At 59.9% G+C, this 23053-nt stretch overlaps 2 protein-coding genes across 10 annotated transcripts in view; both read right to left on the reverse strand.

Annotated features, from left to right (window-relative positions):
* Positions 1-14682, reverse strand: part of CPSF1 (cleavage and polyadenylation specific factor 1) — a 17404-nt gene extending 2722 nt beyond the window's left edge. The window contains exons 1-27 of one of the 6 annotated variants that reach the window (XM_017883513.1): positions 14570-14682; positions 14296-14453; positions 6046-6073; positions 5753-5886; positions 5520-5600; positions 5232-5383; positions 4979-5125; positions 4648-4787; positions 4461-4571; positions 4292-4385; positions 4083-4170; positions 3890-4012; positions 3754-3805; positions 3578-3675; positions 3431-3505; positions 3261-3341; positions 3083-3172; positions 2831-2941; positions 2615-2756; positions 2357-2535; positions 2147-2283; positions 1891-2065; positions 1611-1817; positions 1418-1507; positions 1174-1317; positions 939-1091; positions 30-146 (exon numbers count right to left, since the gene is read on the reverse strand). In XM_017883513.1, the coding sequence (XP_017739002.1) occupies positions 30-146; positions 939-1091; positions 1174-1317; positions 1418-1507; positions 1611-1817; positions 1891-2065; positions 2147-2283; positions 2357-2535; positions 2615-2756; positions 2831-2941; positions 3083-3172; positions 3261-3341; positions 3431-3505; positions 3578-3675; positions 3754-3805; positions 3890-4012; positions 4083-4170; positions 4292-4385; positions 4461-4571; positions 4648-4787; positions 4979-5125; positions 5232-5383; positions 5520-5600; positions 5753-5886; positions 6046-6073; positions 14296-14439 (3093 nt within the window). In that variant the 5' untranslated portion in view covers positions 14440-14453; positions 14570-14682. Of the gene's footprint in view, positions 1-29; positions 147-938; positions 1092-1173; positions 1318-1417; positions 1508-1610; positions 1818-1890; positions 2066-2146; positions 2284-2356; positions 2536-2614; positions 2757-2830; positions 2942-3082; positions 3173-3248; positions 3342-3430; positions 3506-3577; positions 3676-3753; positions 3806-3889; positions 4013-4082; positions 4171-4291; positions 4386-4460; positions 4572-4647; positions 4788-4978; positions 5126-5231; positions 5384-5519; positions 5601-5752; positions 5887-6045; positions 6074-7222; positions 7317-14295 lie in introns of all 6 variants that reach the window. The other 5 variants (XM_017883508.1, XM_017883514.1, XM_017883509.1 and 2 more) reach the window with 5 other exon arrangements.
* A 2667-nt stretch (positions 14683-17349) lies between these two features.
* On the reverse strand, positions 17350-21982 carry SLC39A4 (solute carrier family 39 member 4). Of its 4 annotated transcripts, none has more exons than XM_017883519.1 (12): positions 21436-21982; positions 20636-20917; positions 20047-20239; positions 19794-19930; positions 19545-19716; positions 19125-19252; positions 18772-18909; positions 18564-18695; positions 18326-18380; positions 18051-18203; positions 17697-17884; positions 17350-17604 (listed from the first exon to the last, which is right to left on the reverse strand). In XM_017883519.1, exons 1-12 carry the CDS (start codon positions 21631-21633, stop codon positions 17476-17478), a joined length of 1905 nt encoding a protein of 634 aa, XP_017739008.1. In that variant the 5' UTR covers positions 21634-21982; the 3' UTR covers positions 17350-17475. The 4 variants fall into 4 exon arrangements, with proteins under 4 accessions (XP_017739008.1, XP_017739007.1, XP_017739011.1 ...); XM_017883518.1 differs by having other exon boundaries at positions 19080-19252; XM_017883522.1 differs by lacking the exon at positions 20636-20917 and having other exon boundaries at positions 19080-19252.
* Between the last annotated feature and the right edge of the window lie 1071 nt (positions 21983-23053).

Consider the following 23053-nt stretch of genomic DNA (forward strand, 5'->3'; position numbering starts at 1 on the left):
GGGGGTGGGGGTGGGAGTGGGGGGCAGACCTTGGACTCCACATGGTAAGCCACATAGTGGGCCGTGCAGCGCAGTGGGATCTTCCTGACAGGCCATGGGGCATCATAGGACAGATAGGCAGGCAGGACACTGATCCTCAGCTCGCCCTGGGGTGGAGGCACAGGGTCAGGGGATCCAGGGCTAGCCAAGGGCAGGGGCAGGCAGGCCCAGGCTGCCAAGAGCCCTGGGATGTTGCCTTCAGCTCTTCGGGAGCAGGGGTGGGTGAGGGGCAGCTGTGTCCAGGCAAGGTCCTGGAATGGGCTGCCGCTCAGCCTCTGGGGCTCCTGTCCATTTTCCCAGGCTCAGCTAGGGCTAGGGATGTTGGCCACAGGGGAGGGGAAAGCTAGGCCAGGAGGGCACTGGAGGCTGCAGACAAAGAGTCCACAGACTGCCGTGCTGGGGACTGAAAAGCAGGCAGAGGGAGCCAGGGCTGCCCTCTTTCACAGACAGTCCTGAGTCCTCAGGTGCCTGGGAAGCACTCACCGCATCCCAGTCAGGGCCTCAAGCGACCTGGAGTGTTGTGGTGGCTTAAATGGGGAACCAGGATCAGAAGGCATGTGCACCCTCCCAAACTCACAGAAGAGCCAAGGGGCAGAGCTAGTGCTCAAGTCAGCTCTCCTGAGAACTGTAGAGGCCGGGCCCTGTGAGGGCTTGCCCAGCTAGTCAGCAGAGCAGTGGCGGGGACCCCAGGGGCTGCAGCCCCAACTCGAACCACCCCTTTCCAGACCTTTGGCGCACCAAGCCCCAGGTTCCACCTCCTCAGCCTCAACCCCATCGCCCTCTGGACACTCTTCCTGGTCCTCAGGTTGGAGCCAATGGTCCCTTCTCCTGTTCCCTCCCCCTCAGCCCCCAGCTGGGGCAGCATCGGCCAGTGCTGCTGGGAACCGGCCAGGCCCCACCTGTCTGTTGAAGTACAGGAAGCCACGGGGACAGTTGACATTGTGGAATGGAGCAAAAGAGTCGACAGGGCCATCGATGGCCATGGGGTGCAGCCGCAGAGCCCCTCGGCCAGTCACCAGCAGCCAGTGAGGGGAGGGGCCGCAGATGAACACCTAGGGGCAGGCACTATCAGGATGCTGTGGATAAGGCCACATCTCCCTTCTACCATAGTCCCCTGCAAAGGTGCTGGCCTACCCCTGAGTAGCCATAAATATCCTCGAAGTAGCGGAAACGCGCCACGCGGCCCCGGGCCCCAGCCCCCTCCTCCGTGCCGCCACCTTCTGCTTTCTTCTTGGATGGCTTTGGCTTCTTCTCACGGAAGTTGATATTGTGAGGGACCTGGGGGGGGGAACCATGCAGGTCCTCCAGGGGCTCCCGGTCTGAAACCCATCCCTTGTGCTGCACCCACCCCACGCCCCTGCAGTCCAGCCACTGGCACCTTCTTAAAGCGGACTTTGAGATTGCCCTGGCCAAGCTGAGAGTCGTGGGGAAAGGCCTCGTAGATGAGCAGCTCCTGGTCCACATGCACCTGGCAGGGTGAGGCGGGGCCGTGGGGGAGATGGGGCGGAGCCATGGGAAGGGGCGGGGCCGTGGGGAAGACGGGAAGAGGAGGCCAGGTCAGGCGTTCTCACCAGCAGGTAGGGCCTGCTCTGGCGGCTGCCCAGCGCCACCAGCAGCACCTCCTTGACGAGGGGCAGCTCCCCCTGGCGCGTGGCCTCCTCCCTGCGGGCCTCGCCCTGTGTAGTGGGCTGTCCAAAGGAGCTGTCCACGAGGACCCGCTGCCCCACGGGGAAGTTCTTCACCAGGAACACCAGCCGCCAGTCGGGGAGCTGGTATATCTGCGGGGTGGGCAGCAGTCAGTGGAGGCAGGCAGGCGGAGCCGGCTGGGCCACAGCGCAGGGCACCACCTACCTCCATGGTGCCATTCTCCCGCACCAGCAGGCACCAGTGGGTGGGCTCTGCCCGGAAGGGTGCAGGGTCCCGGTCAGCAGGGGGTTGGCTGCTTCTTCGGGCCTCCTCCTTGCTGGGGCTGAAGAGGGAGCCCGAATCCCCATACAGCATCTCCTCCTCGTCATCCACGGTGGGGCTGGGGGCCAGCAGAGGGTCACAGGCAGCCTGCCAGCCACAGGGACCCAAGTCCCTACCTGTGCCCCCTGCCCCCACGCACCTAGTCTCCGAGCCCAGGCCCTCGGCCTCCGAGCCGATGCGGCCTCCCAGCTCGTCACGGGCCCCACCCAGGCGGCTCTCAGTGGTGAACATGCCGCTGAGGTCTCGGTACAGGCACAGCGTGATGACCTTGGACTGCTGTGGGGAGAGGGGTGGGCTCAGCGGTGGACAGGGGGCGGGGATGGGCGGACGCCGGGAATGAGGGGCCTACATGGTGCAGCGGAGGCTTGTGCAGCGCCAGGCGGTGGTGGCGGCCACCGTAGGAGTCACTTTTCAGCAGGAACATGGTGACGTGGCCCTCGGCACTCATGATGACCACATAGGGGTCGGCCACGGCGCACTGCACTATGGGGGCGCCCAGGTCCACAGGGATGAAGTGCAGCTGATTCACTGTGGGCATGGGGCAGTCAGCACGCTCCTCCCCAGGGCTCACCCCCTGCCCCATCCCCCACCATCCCCACCCACCTACCTCCTTCTAGCAGGCGGATGCCCAGCGGTGACACTTGGACAATGTAGCGGTTGTCCCCGATGTTCCCAGCAAAGACCGTGGGGCCCTGCGTGGCAAAGCCACTGGTGTCCAGCTCCATGATCTCCTGCCCCGTCTGCAGAATCTGCGGGCAACAGCTGTGAGGGAGGCACCCCCCGAAGGGGGCCCCAGCCCGAGGTCCCAGGCCCTGCCCCTCACCATGGTTGAGTCTTCCCGGCTCAGAATCAGGAATCCATGTCTACGGCCGTCATCGTCTGCTTCAGGGCTTCTGGGTTCCTGCTCTGTGACCTCCCCCTTGGGATTGTCCTCCTGTCAGGGCCAAAGGGGAACAGGCTGGGAGCCACAGTCCAGTGAGGGCAGGCATGCAGATGCGACCTGGGCCCCCCCCAGTCCACAAGAAGGCAGTGCCGGTCCCATCCCAGAGCATCCCTGCAGCGGGCTCGCACCTACCTCCTCCTTACGCACTGGGGCGATGACTGTCCACATGTCGTAGCAGCCGGGAAGCTCAAAGGTTGTCACCACCTGGGGCCGGATGCTCTTCTAGAATGGTGATGGGGTGGGGGTGTGATGGGGGTGTGAGCCCACCCAGGTCCCACCAGGAGGCACCCGCCCCTACCTGCTCACACACCTGCAGCACTGACAGAGCCCCGTTCTTCCCGTGGCCAGAGCAAACCACAATCTCCAGGTCCGGCTCAGGGCTGTTCTGAAACTGCATAGGACTCAGGGGTGAGGACTATGCCCCCCACCGCCACTCACACTCCAGCTCCTGCCCACAGCCCCGACCACAACCCTGGGCACCTCTTCAGAGAGGAAGGCAGGCTCGCCCATGGCAGCGTTGGCGCAGGGTCCGATGTTAAGGATGCTGTCACACACCTGCGGCACAGCAAAAGTCAGGGGCCGCTGGGGGCACTTGCTGGGATGGGGGCACTGCTGCCTCAATCTCACCTCAAAGGAATAGGTGGCCAGCTGTGTGCCCGACTGGGCCTCGCTGCCGTACACTTCAATCTCATCCACCTCGTCCTGTGGCACCGATTTACCCCCAGCTGCACACAGAGAGCTCACCTGAGCGCAGCCCTGGGTCACCTGGCCCCGCTCCCGACCAGCCCTGGCCCGGCCCTCACCTGACCAGCTGGTCGTCGCGTCCACTCGCTTCTTCTTTGAGGGAGGCTCTTCCTGTGAGGCAGGAGGAGCACTGAGTGGCATGCCACGGCGGTGCCCACATGAAGGGCGGTGGCCCGATGGGCCTAGGAAACCCACCTTGTCGGCAGCCTCACGGACAGCACTGGCCGGGGGCTCCTGCAGCTTCTCTGTGTACTTGAGGAGAAGGGAGTTGCCCAGGCGAGAACCCAGGAACAGGTACCCGGGCTCCATGGTGACCATCTGAGGGAGGGCAGGTGGGTGAGGGCGGGACCAGGCCTGGACCCAGAGCCAACCCCCAGTCCCAACTCACGCTGGTGGTGAGGACGCTGGCGGCCGCCTTGTCAAAGTGGAACGCTCGGACACTGCGCATGCCGTCGGTGATGAGGGTCAGCACGTAGCTGGGGGCAGGGAGAATTCTGAGTCGGGGACGGGGACCTGGGGGAGGGAAGGGGGCCAGGAGACCCTAGGGGACTTGGGGGGATGGTGAGGGCAGAGTTCATGGGCAGGGGAGGGGCTCACATCTCGCCGCCCTTGAGGGAGATGACCATCTTGTCGTAGGAGATGAAGGTGGCCTGGGCGCAGTCCAGGGTGATTCGCACACCCTCCTGGGTGCCTGTGGGGTGGGTGGTCAGGCCGACTAGGCAGGCCCAAGCCATCCCTGGCCCCACCCCAGCCACCCCACACTCACGTAGTGGGAAAGCTGTGGTGCCTGTGGTGAGGCTGTTGAGAGCCACACCGTACGGGGGGACGCTCTGGTTCAGGTACAACAGCGAGTTGACGGCAAAGACCACCACCCCACCTGGAGGTGGACACAGGCTGGTGGGCAGGCTCAGTGCTCCCTCCACACACCCCCCATCCACTCCCAGGATACTCACCTATGGGCTTGGGCACAGCCAGAGCCTGGGTGCAGTCAAAGGGCAGGCTGGTGAGGGACCAGATGACGGGGTGCACCTTCTGCGTGATGTTCAGTGAGATGGCCACGATGGAGCACGTATCCTGCCGCACAGCCACGCGCCTGGGGATGCCAGTGAGTCAGCCAAGGGCCTTACCTCCCTGCAGAGATCCAGGTCCCACCCCCAAGCCCCACCCACACCCCATCATCCCTGCTCCAAACCCCACAAACCCCACCCATGCCCCATGAGCCCCGCCCCAGGCAAAGGCAGCTGGGGGGCCCACAGCGCAGAGGGGCCTCCTTAGGGGGCTCACCCAGGCCAGGTCTGGTTGGGCTCGAACAGGATGAGCAGGGTGGGCTCGTAGTAGCCATGCAAGAACTGCAGGTCGATGATGTTCAGCAGCTTCTCGTCTAGGGCCCGGACATCGATGATGTAGCTGGGCAGGAAGCTGGACCTCTGCCTGGGGGGCCAGGGGCTTCAGCAAGAGAGGAGGGGGTGCGGGGAGGGGAGCCTGGGCTCTGGGGCCCCCCACCCGAGCACCACAGCCTGTGTCAGCTGGCACTCACCCCTCACCCACGAGCCCCTCGTGCTCCTCGGCCAGGCTCTCCCTGCGGAAGGGCAGGACTACCAGTCGCGTGCCGTAGACAAGCATGGCTGCGCAGCGCCCATCGGGGTCCACCCGCACTCGCGGCGTGTGTACATTCTGCACAAACCCATCCTGGGGGCAGAGGGGGCATCAGCCAGGCCCAGCATAGGAGACCCCAAGGGAAGCACTTGGGGCAATAGAACCCAGCTGCAGGGGGAGGGAGGGTGGCTGGGCTGGGGCCTGGGTCAGGGCGTGAGCATGGCCCTACCCGAAGCTCAGGCTCCTCAAAGTAGTGCAGCGACAGGGTCTTCAGGTCATGGGTACCCGGGTCGTATTCCACCACAGACAGCTGGGGTCAGAGGGCACAGCCGTGGCTGCCGACTGCCTGTCCTGACAGTGTCACCCCCGGCAACCAACAGCTGTGCCCAGGCCCACCCCACCAGGCCCTGGCACCCACTCCCATGACTTGGCCAGGCCCACCCCGCCAAGCCTACCACTCACCTTGGCATCCTTGAAGCTTAGGAGCAGGGCATCCCGCTTGGCTCCTGCCAGCTGCACGCTGGCCATGGACATGACGTTGCCAAAGAAAGAGAAGGAGGCAGCGAGCTCGAGCTTCTCCCGGTGGGCCTTCCCCTCTAGGGGAAACGCAGGGCTCAGGGTCAGGGCCCAGCCATGCCTGGCACCCGCACTGGCACACACAGGGCCTTCCCCTCTAGGGGAGACGCCAGGGCTCAGGGTCAGGGCCCAGCCATGCCTGGCACCCGCACAGCCCCAGGCCACCCCACCACACTCACCTGTGCTCCTGTCATTCTTGGTCAGAGCCTGGAGCGGGGAGAAAGAGAGGGCAGTGAGGGGCCACATCTGGCAGCTCACCTCATCCAGGGAATGAGAAAAAACCACCAAGTCTGGCCCCTGCCTCCTGGGAGCTCTGCCCAAACCCTCTCTGCAGCAGGGAGGGAGGGACGGAGCAGACCAGGGGCTTCTGGAGACAGCTGTGCACACCCCCCCACAGCGACCCCCGTTCATGCTCTCACACCCACAGCACAGCCCTGGCACAGGCCCCTCCCCAGGAAACCCTACCTCACGGCTCCCTAGTAGCTAGGCCCTGTGAGGCAAGTACTCAGGGTCAGAGTGCACTGTCTCTGCATCTGCACACCCCCAAACCTGCCTGATTGCACACTCACAGCAGCCCAGCACCGGCCCCGGGTCCGAATGTCACAGGATAGGAAGCCAGAGCCAAGGGGTACCTGTAGCTACTGATCCTTGCGCCTGTTAGAGAGGAGGAAGCCCTGAGCTATCCTGACGCCTCGGGCTCCCTCAGGCTGCCTCTCTACCTCCTCCCTTTTCACTGCTGTCCCAGAATGGTAAGAGGCTGTGTCTTCTTTGCCAAGTAGCTAGTTTAGCTAGCATACTTATATACCATTGCCTCAAGGCAAGGGAAAAGTGGGTTTTTTTATTTGTTTGTTTTTGAGATGGAGTCTCACTCTGTTACCCGGGCTGGAGTGCAATGGCATGGCACAATCTTGGCTCACTGCAACCTCTGCCTCTTGGGCTCAAGTGATTCTCCTGCCTCAGCCTCCCGAGTAGCTGGGATTACAGGTGCCTGCCACCACATCCGGCTAATTTTTGTATTTTTAGTAGACACGGGGTTTCACCATGTTGGCCAGGCTGGTCTCGAACTCCTGACCTCAGGTGACCCACCTGTCTCGGTCTCCCACCTGTCTCGGTCTCCCAAAGTTCACACCTGGAATCACAGGTGTGAGCCACCTCGAGGTCATTTTTCACGATGGACTTGTGCTATGGGGAGGGCATCCTGGAAGCTGGTTAACAGATACAGAAGAGGCATCCACAAACCAATACCCACCTCACACTGACAAGGGCAACTCTAGGGCTTCCCCTGCAAATTCTACCAAAGGTTTCAGAAGTAATGACAAACTTTAAAAAAAAAAAAAAAAAAAAAAACTCACTCACTGGTGTGGGACTGATGGCACCGCAGGTGGCTCAGGCCACCCCAACAGCCCCCAGACAGGTGGGACAGGAAGTGACATCAACCTCCTCAAAACACCTGCAGATGAGCCAGTGACAGGCAGGAGTATTACAACAAAAATTCCAGGAACACAAAACTCGTTTTCCACAAGAACAGCCATCACTAAACTTACCATGCTGTCAAAATTAAGGAGAAAAATCGTGTCATTTTAACGGACACAAAAAAGCCTCTGATAGAAGCATCATGATAAAACTCTCAGTAAAGCAAAATAGGAATTTTTTTCTTTTTTTTGAGACAGAGTCTCACTCTGTAGCCCAGGCTGCAGTGCAGTGGCGCAATCTCGGCTCACTGCAAGCTCCGCCTTCCAGGTTCAAGCGATTCTCCTGCCTCAGCCTCTTCAGTAGCTAGGATTACAGGCATCCACCACCATGTCCGGCTAATTCTCGTATTTTTAATTCAGACAGGGTTTTACCATGGCCAGGCTGGTCTTTCTTCTTTTTTTGAGATGGCGTCTTGCTCTGTCCCCCAGGCTGGAGTGCAGTGGCGCGATCTTGGATCACTACAAGCTCCACCTCCTGGGTTCACACCATTCTCCTGCCTCAGCCTCCCAAGTAGCTGGGACTACAGACACCCACCACCACCCCCAGCTAATTTTTTGTATTTTTAGTAGAGACGGGGTTTCAAGGTGTTAGCCAGGATGGTCTCGATCTCCTGATCTCGTGATCCATCAGCCTTGGCCTTCCCAAGTGCTGGGATTACAGGCGTGAGCCACAGCGCCCGGTTACCAGGCTAGTCTTCAACTCCTGACCTCAAGTGATACAATCCCTTGAATCCGGGAGGTGGAGGCTGCAGTGAGCCGAGATCACACCACTGCACCCCAGCCTGGGGACTAGAGAGAGACTTCGTCTCAAAAAAAAAAAAAATTTTTCCCTCTTGGTCGGGACGAGTCAAGGACGCCTGATCCCCTCTGCCAAGTATAAGGTCAACACACAGAGATGAACTGCACTTCAGTGTACATGCAAGAAACACGGGTAACCACTCAAAAGAATTTTTTTTTTTTGAGACGGAGTCTGGCTCTGTCGCCAGGCTAGAGTGCAGTGGCGTGATCTCGGCTCACTGCAAACTCTGCCTCCCGGGTTCAAGCAATTCTCCTGCCTCAGCCTCCCGAGTAGCTGGGACTACAAGTGCATGCTGTCACGCCGGCTAATATATTTTTTTTTTTGTATCTTAGTAGAGTCGGGGTTTCACTGTGTTGCACAGGTTGGTCTTGAATTCCTGAGCTCCGGTGATCCACCCGCATCGGCCTCCCAAAGTGCTGGGATTACAGGCGTGAGCCACTGTGCCCAGCCACCACTCAGAAGAATTTTTTTTTTTTTTCTTTGAGACGCGAGCTCTCCGGCTCTGTCACCCAGGCTGGAGCGCAGTGGCTGATCTCAGCTCACTGCAAGCTCCGCTCCCGCGGTTTGCCCACCATTCTCCTGCCTCAGCCTCCCGAGTAAGCTGGGACTACAGGCGCACCTCCGCTCGCCTGGCTAATTTTTTTGTATTTTTTAGTAGAGACGGGCGGTTTCACCGTGTTAGCCAGGATGCGTCTCAATCTCCTGACCTCGTGATCCGCCCGGTCTCGGCCTCCCAAAGTGCTAGGGATTACAGGCTTGAAGCCACTGCGCCCGGCCTCAGAAGAATGTTAAGAAAAATGTGTACATAAGGGCCTGGGCCGGCCGGTGCCTCAAGCCTGTAATCCCAGCACTTTGGGGGAGGCCCGAGGACGGGCGGATCACAAGTCAGGAGATCAAGACCATCCTGGCTAACACGGTGAAACCCCGTCTCTACTAAAAATACAAAAAAAAAAACTAGCCGGGCAAACCTGTCGGCGCTGTATCCCAGCTACTCGGGAGGCTGAGGAGGAGGAATGCTGAACCCGGCGAGGTGGAGCTTGCAGTGAGCTGAGATCCGGGCCAGCTTTTCTTCTTGAGCACTCCAGCCTGGGCGACAGAGCGAGACTCCGTCTCAAAAAAAAAAAAAAAAAAAGAAAAATGTGTACATAGTCAAATGGTCTAATGTCTAACTGGCATCCTGGGGGAACGGGGACAGAATAAATAGCTAAATAGTGACCAAATGCCAGGCGCGGTGGCTCATGCCTGTAATCCCAGCACTTTGGGAGGCCGAGGCAGGCGGATCACGAGGTCAGGCGATCAAGACCATCCTGGCTAACATGGTGAAACCCCGTCTCTACTAAAAATACAAAGAATTAGCCAGGTGAGGTGGCGGGCGCCTGTAGTCCCAGCTACTTGGGAGGCTGAGGCAGGAGAATGGCGGCAACCCGGGAGGTGAAGCTTGCAGTGAGCAGAGACAGCACCACTGCACTCCAGCCTGGGCAACTGAGTGAGACTCCGTCTCAAAAAAAAAAAAGAAAAAAAGAAAAAAAAAACCCGAAAATTTGAATAGGAGCATGTTTACAGGGTTTGAAAATAAGTCCCTACAAGATACTTTTCGTTACAAAAGAAAGAAAGAACCTTACAGTGGGGGAGTCCAGGCCAGCACTACCCAAGCAAGCATCAAAGCACCAGCACCAGTCATGGGGCCTCCTGGAAACTGATGGGGTGCTGTGTGCCTCTTCTGTGGTGTTCGTGTCAAAAACACAAATGTCTCATCTAAACACCTGGGAATTTCCTGGCTGGGCACGGTGGCTCACACCTGGAATCCCAGCACTTTGGAAGGCCAAGGCAGGTGGATCACTTGAGGTCAGGAGTTCAAGACCAGCCTGGCCAACATGGTGAAACCCCCGTCTCTACTAAAAACACAAAAAACTAGCCAGGCGTGGTGACGCGTGCCTGTAATCCCAGCTACTCAGGAGATTGAGACAGAAGAATTGCTTGAACCGGAGAAGCAGAGGTTCCAATGAGCCGAGATCGCACCACTGCGCTTCAGTCTGGGCAACAAGAACGAAACTGTGTCTCAAAACAAAAAACAAAACAAAACAGACTTTTATTAATTTCAACAGTGTTGTTTGTATATTTTCTTCCCCATAAAGGGGCCTTTTGTGCTGCCCAAGGCCACATGCTCACCCATTTCCTATCCATGCCTTCTCCTCCCTCTCTTTGCAAAGCAACAGCCCCTCAACACCCTGAGGTGCAACTGGCCTTGCTTCTTGCCTCCCCCAGAGACTGAGTTATCAGCAGACACCCCCACCCTCTTCACTGCGCCCATGTTCTGTGCCTGCCTTCCCATGGCCATGGGTGCGCAGGTCACACTCAAGCCAAGCCAAGCCAAGCCTGCACTCGATTCTCTGGGACAGACTCAAGACAGCTGCACGAGGCCGGGCACAGGGCCTCAAGCCTGTAATCCCAGAGCTTTGGGAGGCCAAGGCGGGTGGATCGCCTGAGGTCAGAGTTCGAGACCAGCCTGAGCAACATGGTGAAACTCCATCTCTACTAAAACTTAGCTGGGCGTGGTGGTAGCGCCTGTGATCCCAGCTACTCGAGAGGCTGAGGCAGGAGAATCGCTTGAACCCGGGAGGCAGAGGTTGCAGTGAGCTGAGATGGCCCCATTGTACTCCAGCCTGGTGACAGAGGGAGACACTGTCTCAAAAAAGAAGAAAAAAAAGACAGCTGCACGAAAGGTGGCTGTCTCCCTCCCTCTCCAGGTGAATCTGGGCTAAAGGCTGCCTTTAGGGCAGACTGTGATGGCAGGGACGTGCCTTCCTGGTCTAGCCCTTAAAGTGACTGGCAGCTTCTGCCTTAGGCTCCTTGGGCTCTGAGTTCCTGCAAGAAGCTCAACTACACCAACATCGCCATGCTGCCAGGAAAACCCAGCTAGCCACGCTGGGGGACAGGGGAGAGTGGAGGGATGGGGTGGGGGTCGGGGAAGACACATCTGGCCTGTCCCCAGCTCTTCAAGTCATTCCTGTCAAGGCTCAGCCCTGGTGGAGGAGCGCCAAGGAATCCCCACACTCTGATGAATCCCTGAAAAGCAGACTTCCAGGTGTATGCAATTATGATGAAAGACTTCGTTTGTATGTTCCAGGGCAGTTTGTTACAGAGCCATGACTAGACTGACCCCAGGAAGATGGCTTGAGCCCAGGAGTTTGAGGCCAGTGTGGACAAAATAGCAAGACCCCGTTTCTTAAAAACAAAAAACAAAAGAAGAAAACCTCTTTTCCTGCATTTACGGCTCCATTTCTTGCTTCAGTTTACACACATCTCCTCCAGAGTTGTCTCTGTTCACTGTTACTGACTCTCCTCCTCTGCTGGGCTCTTACCCCTGCTCCAATCAGACCACAGCCCCTCATGGCCCCAGCCTGCCCCATCGGGGTCACATCACCTGAGGCTCAGCATCGTAGGACCCAGTGTCGAGTCCCTCCCAGCTGCCCTTCTTGGGCCTCCAGGGCCCTGTCCAGCTTTCCCCCTGCCTTCCAGGCCATGCGACCTCCACCTCTTTCATGGCCTCTCATCTCCCCAATCTCTCAATGTTGGGGTGCCCCAAGACCCTGTCCTGGGCTATATTCTGGGTGCCAGTTTCCAAGGGCAGACACCACCCCCAGGCTGAAGACTCTGGCTTTACCTCCATACCAGACCTCACTCTTCAACTCCAGACTCTTGCGCACCCTCCTGCTCTGCACTGCTGCCTGATGTGGAATGAGCACCTCGGCCGACCCCCAGTGGCCAGCGTCCACGGCAGCACGACGCCCTCTGCAGTGAATGCTGGGAGGTGTTGCAGCCTCCGCCTCCCCTACCAGGGTTGGTAGATATGACCAGTAGAATATGACAGTTTAACAGTGTATTACCACTACTTCATTTTTTAGATGGAGTTTTGCTCTGTCGCCCAGGCTGGAGTGCAGTGGTACAATCTCGGCTCACTGCAACCTCTGCCTCCGGGTTCAACCAATTCTCCTGCCTCAGCCTCCGGAGTACCTGGGATTACAGGTGCCTGCCACCATACCCGGCTAATTTTTTTATTTTTAGCAGACACAGGATTTTGCCATGTTCGCCATACTTGTCTTGAACCCATGACCTCAGGTGATCCACCCGCCTTGGCCTCCCAGAGTGCTAGGATGATAGACATGAGTCACCGCGCCTGGCCTTTTTTTTTTTTTTTTTTTTGAGATGGGGTCTCACTCTGTTGTCCAGGCTGGAGTGTAGTGGTGCAATCATAGCTCACTGCAGCCTTGACCTCCTGGGCTTGAACGATTCTCCCACCCTGGCCTCCCACGGAGCTAGGACTACACACAGGCCAGTACACCCAGCTAACTTTTATATTTTATATTTGGGCCAAGCACAGCGGTGCACTCCTGTAATCCCAGCACTTTGGAAGGCCAAGGTGAGTGGACTGCCTGAGCTCAGGAGTTTGAGACTAGCCCGGCCAATGTGGCAAAACCCTGTCTCTACTAAAATAAAATAAAATAAAATAAAAAATTAGCTGGGCGTGGTGTCACACACCTGTAATTCCAGCTACTGGGTGGAGGGTTTAGGGGGCTGAGGCACCAGAATTGTCTGAACCTATGAGGTGGAGGTTAAAGTTAGCATGAGATCTTAGCCGGGCGAGGTGGCGGGCGCCTGTAGTCCCAGCTACTCGGGAGGCTGAGGCAGGAGAATGGCGTGAACCCGGGAGGCGGAGCTTGCAGTGAGCTGAGATCCGGCCACAGCACTCCAGCCTGGGCGACAGAGCGAGACTCCGTCTCAAAAAAAAAAAAAAAAAAAAAGTTAGCATGAGATCACACTACTTCACTCCAGCCTGAGTGACAGAGCAAGACTCTGTCTCACTAGGAAAAAAAAAAAAAATTGTAGAGATGGGGTCTTGCTATGTTGCCCAGGCTAGTCCTGAACTTCTGGCCTCAAGCAGTCATCCCACCTCAGCCTCCCAAAGTGTGGGACCATAATTGTGAGCCAATGCACCCAGCCTGAGATTAGGTTACAGGACTCACTGTGGCTTCAGTCTTGGTGACTCTCTCATTGTGAGGGAGGCTGCCATGTTGTGAGTTGCCCCAGGGAGGGGCCCATGTGGTGAGAAACTGCAGCCTTCTGCCAACAGTGTGTTCGGAGCAGAAACTCCAGCCCTCGTCAAGCCTTCAGAGGAGGGAGCCCTGGCCAGCAAACACATGTGTATGCTGGGGTAGGTGCCCAGGAGGGTTGGCCTCCTTTGGCCTGCGCCTCTGACCCATCTGCCTGCTGGGTCAGCCCCTATTCACAACCCTCCTGTGGCTCCTCCCTGCTTTGTGGAGAACAGTCCTGACCACAGCTTACCTCCCTCCATCCCCACCACCACATCCACTCTACACTACGGCCACATTGTGCATGACTCTCCACCCTCAACTGCTTTGGACCTGTGCACAGGCTGTTTCTTCTGCCTGGAACACCCTCCTCTCACCCTCCCTGGGCCTGGGTAAGAGTTACTCCTCCCTTCAAGAACAATGGAGAAACTGCCTCTTGCAAGTAGCCTTCCTGGACCAGCTTTCAACCCTCTGGCAACCAAAACGCCACTGTATTTCCCAAACCCTTGAGGCATGTGCCCCACTGTACCAAGACTCCTGTCAACAGTCTGTCCCCATCCTAGACCTGGCCTTGTTCGTGGTGCTAGGAATGTCCTTCCTCTGATAAACTCCCACTCTGCCTCAGACAGGCTCTTCTGACCAAGCGACTGGAAATACAGTCTCCTTCATTCACTCCTTTATCCCCGCAGCAGCACTTGCTTCAGGGGCAGGTGTGTTTACTTAGAGGTTCCCCTCCCCCAAGTGTCTGCAGGTCCACATGGTATCTGCTACCCAGCACACAGTGGGCGTTCGTTCCTTCCAAACAACTTGCTGAAAGAACAGAAGAGCAAACAAGGCGGCTAGGCAGCGCGCCCTTCCCGGTGGGGCAGGAAGGAGGCAGAACAGGGCAGCAGCTACGAGAAAGAACCTGAGCACAAGAGATTCTGGGTCATATCCTGGCTCCTCAGGCAGGGGAACCTTAAGCAAATCACTGAACTTGTCTGGGGCTTGGCTCTTCCATCTGCAACTGGGGGCGGTGAGAGCACTCACGTTGCGGAGGGCGGGGAGGGCGCCCAGGGCCCGGCCTACCTCGGCGTCGCGATTGAGGCGGTACACGTAGAGCTGCGAGGTCCCGGCCACCACGAGGTTGCGCTCGCTGTTGTTGAAGAAGTTGCAGTACATGGCGAACTCCAGGCCGGTGGGCGGATGCGCCTGTTTGTACACGGCGTACATGGCGCCAACCCGGGCTGCGCAAGGCCGGGAGAGGAAGAGTGAGCGGGGTCGCCCGCGCAGGACCCCGGCCCTGTACCGCGTCCCTCGCCGGCCTTGCGCTACCGCCTCGGCAGCCCTCCCGGCTGCCCACCTGGCAGTTGGAGCCGACTGGAGGGGAACCGGGACGGCGGCGAATTTGGCCCGGCCGGGCCCAGAAGCTGGGCGCGAAGGTTCCGGGCTTCGGCGCCTGCGCAGCGCCGCCGCGTGAGAGCTGCTGCAGGGGCGACAGCGGCCCCTGGTGGCCCGGGGTGCGGGGCGGCCCGGCGGCTCGGCTCCGGGCTGGGCGTCCAGACTCCAAACCCCTAGCGCGTGAAGTGCGGGGCCTCCCCGCTGCGGGCGGAGTAGCGCGGGTGGGAAGCCGCAGGGGCGCCGGCTGCAGCTGCTCGGGGTGGGCCGGGGATGCGTCTCCACCAGACCCAGGACGGCTGCAGGGAGAAGCGACTCCGCTCCTAGCCCCCGGGTGCAGGGAGCCGCGCCGGGGTCCGGAAGAGGGGGCTCGGAGAAAGCTTCCTAGAGAGGCCGCACGCCCCGGCTGCCCAGTGTCCCCTCGCAGAGCGACCCCGCCGCCAACGCGCCCGCGAGCCCAGCGCTGTCCGCCCGCCTTGCTCACTGATGCCTACCCAGGGCGGGCCCAGTGCCAGCTTCCAGTTTGGATCCTGGACCAGGCACGGGCCTAGGACCTAGAAACGGAATCATGCGAAAAAAAAAAAAACAAGAAAGTATCGTTACGCCCAAGAAAATGGCGTGGAAATATGTTTTTGTTGCATCCAAATCTACTCACTTGCTTGTTGGGCAGTGGGGGAAGGGCCACTTGGATGCTCAGGCGTGTGACCTCTGAGCCACACTCAACCTCCTTTTAAAAGTCAATAGGAGGCGATGGCTGACGCCTGTAATCCCAACACTTTGGAAGGCCGAGGTGGGTGGATCACCTGAGGTCAAGAGTTGCAGACCAGCCTGGCCAACATGGTGAAACCGTCTCTACTAAAAATACAAAAATTGTGGGGAAAAGAAAGAGAAATCAGATTGTTACCGTGTCTATGTAGAAAAGGAAGACATAAGAAACTCCATTTTGATCTGTACTAAGAAAAATTATTTCTGCTTTGAGATGCTGTTAACCTGTAACTTTAGCCCCAACCCTGTGCTCACAGAAACATGTGCTGTATTGAATCAATGTTTAATGGATTTAGGGCTGTGCAGGATGTGCCTTGTTAACAATATGTTTGCAGGCAGTACGCTCGGTAAAATCACCATTCTTCATTCTCGATTAACCAGGGACACAATGCACTGCGGAAAGCCACAGGGACCTCTGCCCGAGAAAGCCTGGGTATTGTCCAAGGTTTCCCCCTACTGAGACAGCCTGAGATATGGCCTCATGGGAAAGGAAAGACCTTACCATCCCCCAGCCCAACACCCGTAAAGGGTCTGTGCTGTGCTAGGGATGAGTAGTGAAAGAGGGAGGCCTCTTTGCAGTTAAGAGGAAGACGTCTGTCACCTGCTCCTCCCTGGGACTGGAATGTCTTGGTGTAAAGCCGCCCATTCCCTTTCGTTCTTTTCTGAGATAGGAGAAAACCACTCTGTGGCTGGAAGTGAGATATGCTGGCAGCAATACTGCTGTTACTCTTTGCTACACTGAGATGTTTGGGTAGAGAGAGACATAAATCTAGCGCTGCTGCTCTGTTACTCTTTGCTACACTGAGATGTTTGGGTAAAGAGAAACATAAATCTAGCCTACGTGCACATCCGGGCACAGCACCTTTCCTTGAACTTATTCATGATACAGATTCCTTTGCTCACATGTTTCCCTGCTGACCTTCTCCCCACTTGTTGCCCTGCTACACTCCCCTCACTAAGATAGGAAAAATAATGATCAATAAATACTGAGGGAACTCAGAGGCTGGTGCTGGTGTGAGTCCTCAGTATGCTGAGCACCGGTCCTCTGGGCCCACTGTTCTTTCTCTATACTTCGTCTCTGTGTCTTATTTCTTTTCTCAGTCTCTCATCCCACCTGACGAGAAATACCCACAGGTGTGGAGGGGCTGGCCCCCTTCAAAAATTAGCCGGGCATGGTGGCACACACCTGTAATCCCAGCTACTCAGGAGACTGAGGCAGGAGAATCGCTTGAACCCAGGAGGCAGAGGTTGCAGTGAGCCGAGATGGTGCCACTGTACTCCAGCCTGGGCAACAGACTGAAGCTCTGTCTCAAAAGAAGAAAGAAAAGAAAAAAAAGAAAAGGGGAGAGGAGGGGAGGTCATGTGAAGACAGAGGCAGAGATTGGAGTCATACTGCCCACAAACCAAGGAACACCTGGGGCCACCAGTAGCCAGGAAAGGCTTGGGGAACAGACTGTTTCCTAGGGACTTCAGAGGGAGCATTAGTCTCCTGATGCTTTGATTCCTAAAATAAGTTTCTGGTTTGAAGGCACTCAGTTTGTGGTAGGCTGTGTTATGGGAGCCCTAGGAGGCCACCACATAGGGACTCAGGATTAACGCCTCAGAGTCAGAAGAGGCTAGGGTCCCAGGAACCATGGGCTGCCACACACTCTGGTCTGATTATCTCCAGGCTTGCTTTCCATGACAGAGAAATATGCCTTCAGCTGTGTAAGCAGTTATAGGTAAGCAAGTCTGATTACTGTTTGGGGACAGGGTCCCACCTGCTGCCCACACACCCTGGCGAATTTCCCTGACCCCACTCCTCAGGCAGGCAGGGTCTCCACATCAAAGAGGGGGTGCCTGAGGCTGGCTGCCTGGGGGGCCCTGAGTGCAGCTCTTCCTGCTTCACTTCGAGGCACCCCGATGGGGAGAAGGCAGTGCTGCAATTGTCCTTTCTCAGCTGAGGACCTTTCCCATCCAGCAAGGAGAGCACAGCCATGCTCCAAGGACAAGAGTGTCTTTATTGTAGAGTTAGGACTGGGGCCTCTATAGGGGCTTCTGGTTTCTGGGCTGTAGGTTTGTGGGGTGTGGGATCTTGAGTCAAAGGTGGGAGACTAGGGCAGGGTATCAGAGGGTGATATCATCCTCGTACAGGGACAGCAGCAGCAGGACGGTCCAGCCGCCCAGCAGGCCCACGTTGTGCAACAGAAAGAGGAGCCAGGGCCGCGGGTCCCGTACTTTCAAGATGGCCGGGAGCTGAGGAGCAAGTGGGCACCAGGTCAGCGCCCGTGCTCAGCTCCGCTGCTCAGTTCCCAGCCCAGAGCAGCCCCTCCCCTCGCCATCCTGACCATGTCGCAGAGTGCCACGTAGAGGAACAGGCCGGTGGCCACTGCCAGGATCCAGACCTCGCTCTCCTCGCCGACTCCAACCGCGAGTGCCACGTAGAGACCGGCGAAGGCCGTGAGCGCAGAGGCCAGGTTCACCAGCAGCGCTTGGCGCACGGACAGCCCCGCATGCAACAAGGCCGCGAAGTCTCCTGGGGGCGGGTCCACATCAACAGCTCCGCCCTCCTATTTACATGCCCCGCCCACCTTCTTTCGGTCCCGCGCTCTAACCACCAGCCCCGCCCACCTGTTCCCGGTCTCCCCGCCCAGCCCCGTGCGGCCCCGGCCGCCTCCTTCCAGGCCCCGCCCGCCGCTCACCCAGCTCGTGCGGCAACTCGTGGCAGAACACCGCCAGCGAGGTGGCCAGCCCCGTCTTCCAGGAGGTCGCGAAGGCGGCGCCCACGGCCAGCCCATCGGCGAAGTTGTGCACGGCGTCGCCCAGCGTGATCACATAAGGCAGTAACCTCAACTCTGCGGATGCAGCGGCCGTGGGTTCGCGTGGCCTGTCCCTGACCGCCAAGCCCCGGGCCCCGCTCACGCTCCACACAAACCCCAGATCCCCCAGCCCTTTCGGGGTCGCCCCCTGGACTCACCTGGGCTCAGTCTCCTGGGCTCCGGGTTCAGCAGCTCCGGGCTCTCCTCCGCCACCTGCGAGGAGCCTTGAGTAAGTCCCGCCCAGAGGTAGAGGAGGAACGCGGCGGGGCGGGGCGCCAGATCACCGCGGGAGGCGGAGGCGGGGCCGCAGGCCTGGGGTGGGGCTGGGAGTGTGGGCGTGGGAAGGGGCCTGTGGGAGGGGCTCCGCGTGGGGTGGGGCATCGGGCGCCCACTCACGAGGTCCGCGCGGGAGCCCTCGTGGGGCGGCTTGGGCTGCCGGAGCTCGCTGGGTGCCAGCTGCAGGGACACACCGTGGCTGTGGCCGCCGTCGCTGTGGCTGCTGTGACCGCAGGGCCCGTCCTCCAGGTCCTGTGAGGGTAGCTGCTCAGTGTCCGCCAGGCCCCCAGCACACCCACCCGCCGGGTACCTTCCCAAGAAGCCTGACCTCTGGGTCCCTGGGCAGCAGGAGGTTGAAGAGGTTCTCAAACAGGAAGAAGGCGTAGAGCCCGGCCAGCATAGCCAGGAGGCGCCAGGTGGGCTGTGGGCTGAGGCCCTCTTCGCTGTGTGTGTGCAGCCCCAGCACCTGGGGAGTAGGGGCGCTGGGCTAGCGGGGGCACAGGGCGCCTCCCTCCAAGACCCAGGGAGAGGGGTCAGGGGTCAGGGGGTGGTGTGGGTAAGGGCCCTGGGAGGGCATGGCCTGGGAGTCCATGGTGGGGAAGGGAAGGCCAGGATCGGGGGATGGTGGGGGCAGACCTTGGGCGTCAGGTGCAGGACAGCATCCCCAGTTAGTGCACCCACCGCCAGGCTCAGGAAGGTCTGCAGGATGTAGTGGGTGACCCCCCTGCAGCCAGTGCAGGTCAGCAGTAGGAGGCCAAAAACCGCACAGAGGCAGATGAGCAGCGTGGCCAGGGAGCCGTACAGATACCCTGGGGGTGGGTGAGGTGGCTGTGAGAGCTTTTCTTCCAGACTCAGCCCCTGCTTCCTGGGCGTCACTCACCAGAGCTGCAGGTGGTCAGTGTGGGCCAGTCCCTCACTCAGGCTGACGATCCTGCCTCAAAGCCCCACTCCCCTCCTGGCGACGCCACATTCCCCTGTGTCTGCTGTTTCTACTTCCAGGCCCTGCTCCCTCTCTCCATCCCTCATCCTCCGCAGCCACTCCTTCCTCCCTATGTGGCCCCACTTCTGCACTGCCAGCACAGTGCCGGGCTGGGCACTCACTCTCTGCCTGGCTGAGCTGGTCCTGGACGGGGAGCCTGGGCTGGGAGGTGCAGGCTCCACTCAGCTGCTGTTGCAGCAGGGCAGGGCTCAGTTGGACCCAGGCCTCCGAGGTCACCCCAGCCTGCTCCGACAGTCCATACACAGCCATCACGTCCCTGGCACTCAGGCATACCTGGGGAGTGGCAGGACAGGCTCAGGGGCCTGAGCAGACCCCAGTGGGGCCCCATCTTACCCCAGGGCACAGCTCACCGTGTCCCACACACTGGAGCTGTCGTTGGAGGTGACGAGCGGCACAGGGTCCTGGCCACTGGCTCCCCTGTGCTGATGACTATGGTCGCTGTGGGCCTCACTGCCTACCCCCAGGCGCTGCATCAAGGCCGACAGCTCTAGCAGGGAGAAGAGTCAGCACGGCAAGTCTGTGTGGGCTCCAGCCCTGCCCCCCAGGGACATGGAGGCTGGGGACTCAGGGGTGTCCCCCTCCACAGCCCAGCCCAGGCCTCACCAGCCAGTGTCATAGGGGCCTCGCTGCTGTGCTGCTGGAACACAAAGTCCACGAAGTACTGAGGGCTCGGCAAGGCACGGAAGCAAGACCCACTCCTGACGTGGTCCAGCAGGGCAGCCAGGACGCCACCGGCACTGCCTGGAGCCCCCGCCCCCACCGCCTCTTCCAGCAGCTGAGGAATGTCTACGCAGGCCTGGGGAAGAGGGGGCCTCCGCCTCAGCCTTTGGTGTGACCTTGCATCCAGTTCTGCCATCCACCCAGCTGTCCCTGGATGCATCTCCCACGCCAACTACAGGATCTACCCCCACCAGCCCCGCCCTTCCCTGGAGCCACAGCCCTCCCTGCCGGGCCCAGCTGCTTCAGGCACTCAGCCCTCTGGGTTCCTCCCTCGTGAGACCCCTCCTGGGGCTCCTGCAGGCCCCCAGGTGCCCGGTAGTGAGCTCCACATTGTGAATCCCCAGCTGGAGGCCGACTCCCGGGTGTCTCCCCAGGCCCCCAGGCTCCCTGAAGGCTCTGCAGCCAGGCCTGGCCCCCTAGGCTGTGGGGCCCTCCTCACCCACTCCCCTGGTCTGCCTGGACTGTCCCTCACCGTCTTGGGGGTCTGGCCGGCAGCCTGGGCCTGCATCCTCTGCAGCAGCCAGCTTAGGCCCGGGGTCAGGGCCTTGGGGCTTTCGAGCAGGGCCAGGAGATGGTCTGCACGAGAGGCCCAGCGGCCAGCCCGAGCGTCCTCACATGTGCCCTCGGGGTTGCTGAGGTAGAGGATGGCGGCGGCACTGAGGCGGGCAATGTACCTGGCCTCCAGGACCGGGCCTGGGGGCAGCCCTGGCCCCTCAGGCTCGCCCAGGCCCAGGGCGTCCTCCACAGACAGGCACTGTGGGCAGAGACAGGTGAGCAGGGGCTCTGGGCCCACCAGGGAGGGGAGAGGCAGGCCTAGCCAAGGGGCTTCCCCACAGGCCTGTTTCCTCTCCCTCTCAGGCCCAACAACGTCCACCATCCTCTCTCAACCCCTTGTGCCCTTCCGTCTCCCCAGGACCCTGTTCTCCTTCCCCAACTACAAGGGTGCACAGAGAGGGGTCCCCAACAGTGGTCCCCCATCCCCAGGGGACTCCCCTGGAGCCACTGCCAATTTGATGGCTGGGGGTCGGCAGGGGGAGGTGGCCCTGGGGTCCTGGGGAGAAGAGGGACTGTGTGTCCCTAGAGAGGTATGCCTGTCTGCCCTCATGAGCATGAGGGTGGGCTCTGGCCTGCGGGGAGGGCCAGGGTGCCCAGGTACTGCCGCCAGCCTCCTCTGCCTCCTGGAGTTTGCCCAGGGCCCTTTGCTGCCAGTTGGCAGGGCGGAGCGTGCCGGAAGAGGCCAGGGCTGGGGGACCCGTCGGGTGGGGCTGTTACCTTTCCACACGGCCCGTTGGTGCAGTGCACACGGTCCGCCAGCGTATTTAACAGGCCGCCCAGCGCCTCTTGATCCACAGCGCCCTGGCCGGAGGTGAGTAGGCTCAGCAGACCAGCAGGCGGGGGCGCCGTCGCCGTCGCCGTCACCACCAGCACAGCCAGCAGCAGCCCAAGCTCCAGCGAGACCAGGGACGCCATACTCAGCTCCCAGCGTGCTCAGTGGGTGTTGCTGTGGCCAAGGCCCAGTGCTTCTGGGCTGGCTGAGGGCGGCTTTGCTGGGGTTGTCCAGGGCCAGACTGGGGCTGGGCTAGGACCCGCCCGGCTCGGCCTGCATGAGGACCTCTCCCAGGTATTCCTGCAGAGCTCTGTGATTGGCTGCTGGAGATGCCTGGGTTAACCATTCCAGCGGCAGATCCTCCCCAATAGCCTGAAGCCAGTGCTGGTGGGGGGCGAGGGCTGGGCCCCTTCCCCTGGACAGGCAGCCTGGGTGGGTTTTTTTTTAGATAGTTTTGCTCTTGCTGCCCAGGCTGGAGTGCAATGGCGTGATCTTGGCTCACTGCAACCTCCGCCTCCCGGGTTCAAGTGATTCTTCTGCCTCAGCCTCCCGAGTAGCTGGGATTACAGGCGGCGCCACCACACCCGGTTAGTTTTGTATTTTTAGTAGAGGCAGGGTTTCTCCATGTTGGTCAGGCTGGTCTTGAACTCCCAACCTCGGGTGATCCGCCTGCCTGGACCTCCCAAAGTGCTGGGATTACAGGAGTGAGCCACCACGCCAGGCCAGTCTGGGTGGGCTTCTGTCCTCTTCCTGCTGCCCCTCAAGCTGTGGGGCAGGGCCGGAGTGTCCCCTTCTGGCTCTCCATCTGGAGGCTGCCTCCAAGCTGGGGGACGGATGGCAGAGGTGCACAGATGCCCCCAGAGCCTGAGAGCTCCCAGGTCCATGCCTCTGCCCCTCCCAACAGAGGCTGCCCCAACACCCTTGGTGGCCCCAGTTGGGGGTGGGGACATGGACCTCCTCCTGGGTCCTGGGTTATGGTCCCTGTTGGGGACTGCGATGGAATCAAAGGAACTGAAAAGGTGCCTGCTGAGTCATGCTCCCTTAAGCCAGAGAAAGCCCCAGGAAGCTCCAACACAGACAACCAGGAAGGCGGACCTGGGCCCTGGCAGCCACCTGGCCGGGCTTGGGTCAGGATAAGACTGGGGTAAGACCCCAGCTCTAGCCCTGGGGGCAGGGAGGCTGTGGCTCCCAGCCCTGCCCTCCCTGTGGGCTCCTTCTCTGGCCTTTGAGCCTAGAGGCCTTATCTCTACTGTGGTGGTGATGGCAGGAAGTCTGGGGGAAGGGGAAGGCAGATCTCAGGGCAGCTTTGCCTTCTGAAGGGGGAGTCCAGATGCCACCTCTTGCCCAGTCCAGCCAGCCTGACCCTGAGTGTTGTGGGTGGGGCTGGGGTGGGGAGCTGGATGCCTGAGGCCCAAGGACTCTGTCCTGCCATGTGCAGGGCGGGACGGGGCAGGGCGGGCATTGGGCCCAGTGTCCTGGGGTCAGGGTGCTTCCCCTGGCAGCCTCACCCCGCCAAGCGGCAGATCTCATGGTGCCCCTCTGGCTGGGCCACCCACCGTGGTG

Source organism: Rhinopithecus bieti, unplaced genomic scaffold, assembly GCF_001698545.2.
Source record: "Rhinopithecus bieti isolate Rb0 unplaced genomic scaffold, ASM169854v2 scaffold_13617, whole genome shotgun sequence".
Classification (NCBI taxonomy): Eukaryota; Metazoa; Chordata; class Mammalia; order Primates; family Cercopithecidae; genus Rhinopithecus; species Rhinopithecus bieti.

Excerpts from the sequence above, each read along its gene's own strand:
- SLC39A4 (XM_017883518.1), bottom strand. The coding sequence starts at position 21,633 with ATGGCGTCCCTGGTCTCGCTGGAGCTTGGGCTGCTGCTGGCTGTGCTG. Across the intron at positions 20,240-20,635 it reads CCGGCCAGACCCCCAAGACG|GCCTGCGTAGACATTCCTCA; the intron begins GTGAGGGACAGT and ends CCTCTTCCCCAG. Across the intron at positions 19,931-20,046 it reads GGCCCCTATGACACTGGCTG|AGCTGTCGGCCTTGATGCAG; the intron begins GTGAGGCCTGGG and ends TCTCCCTGCTAG.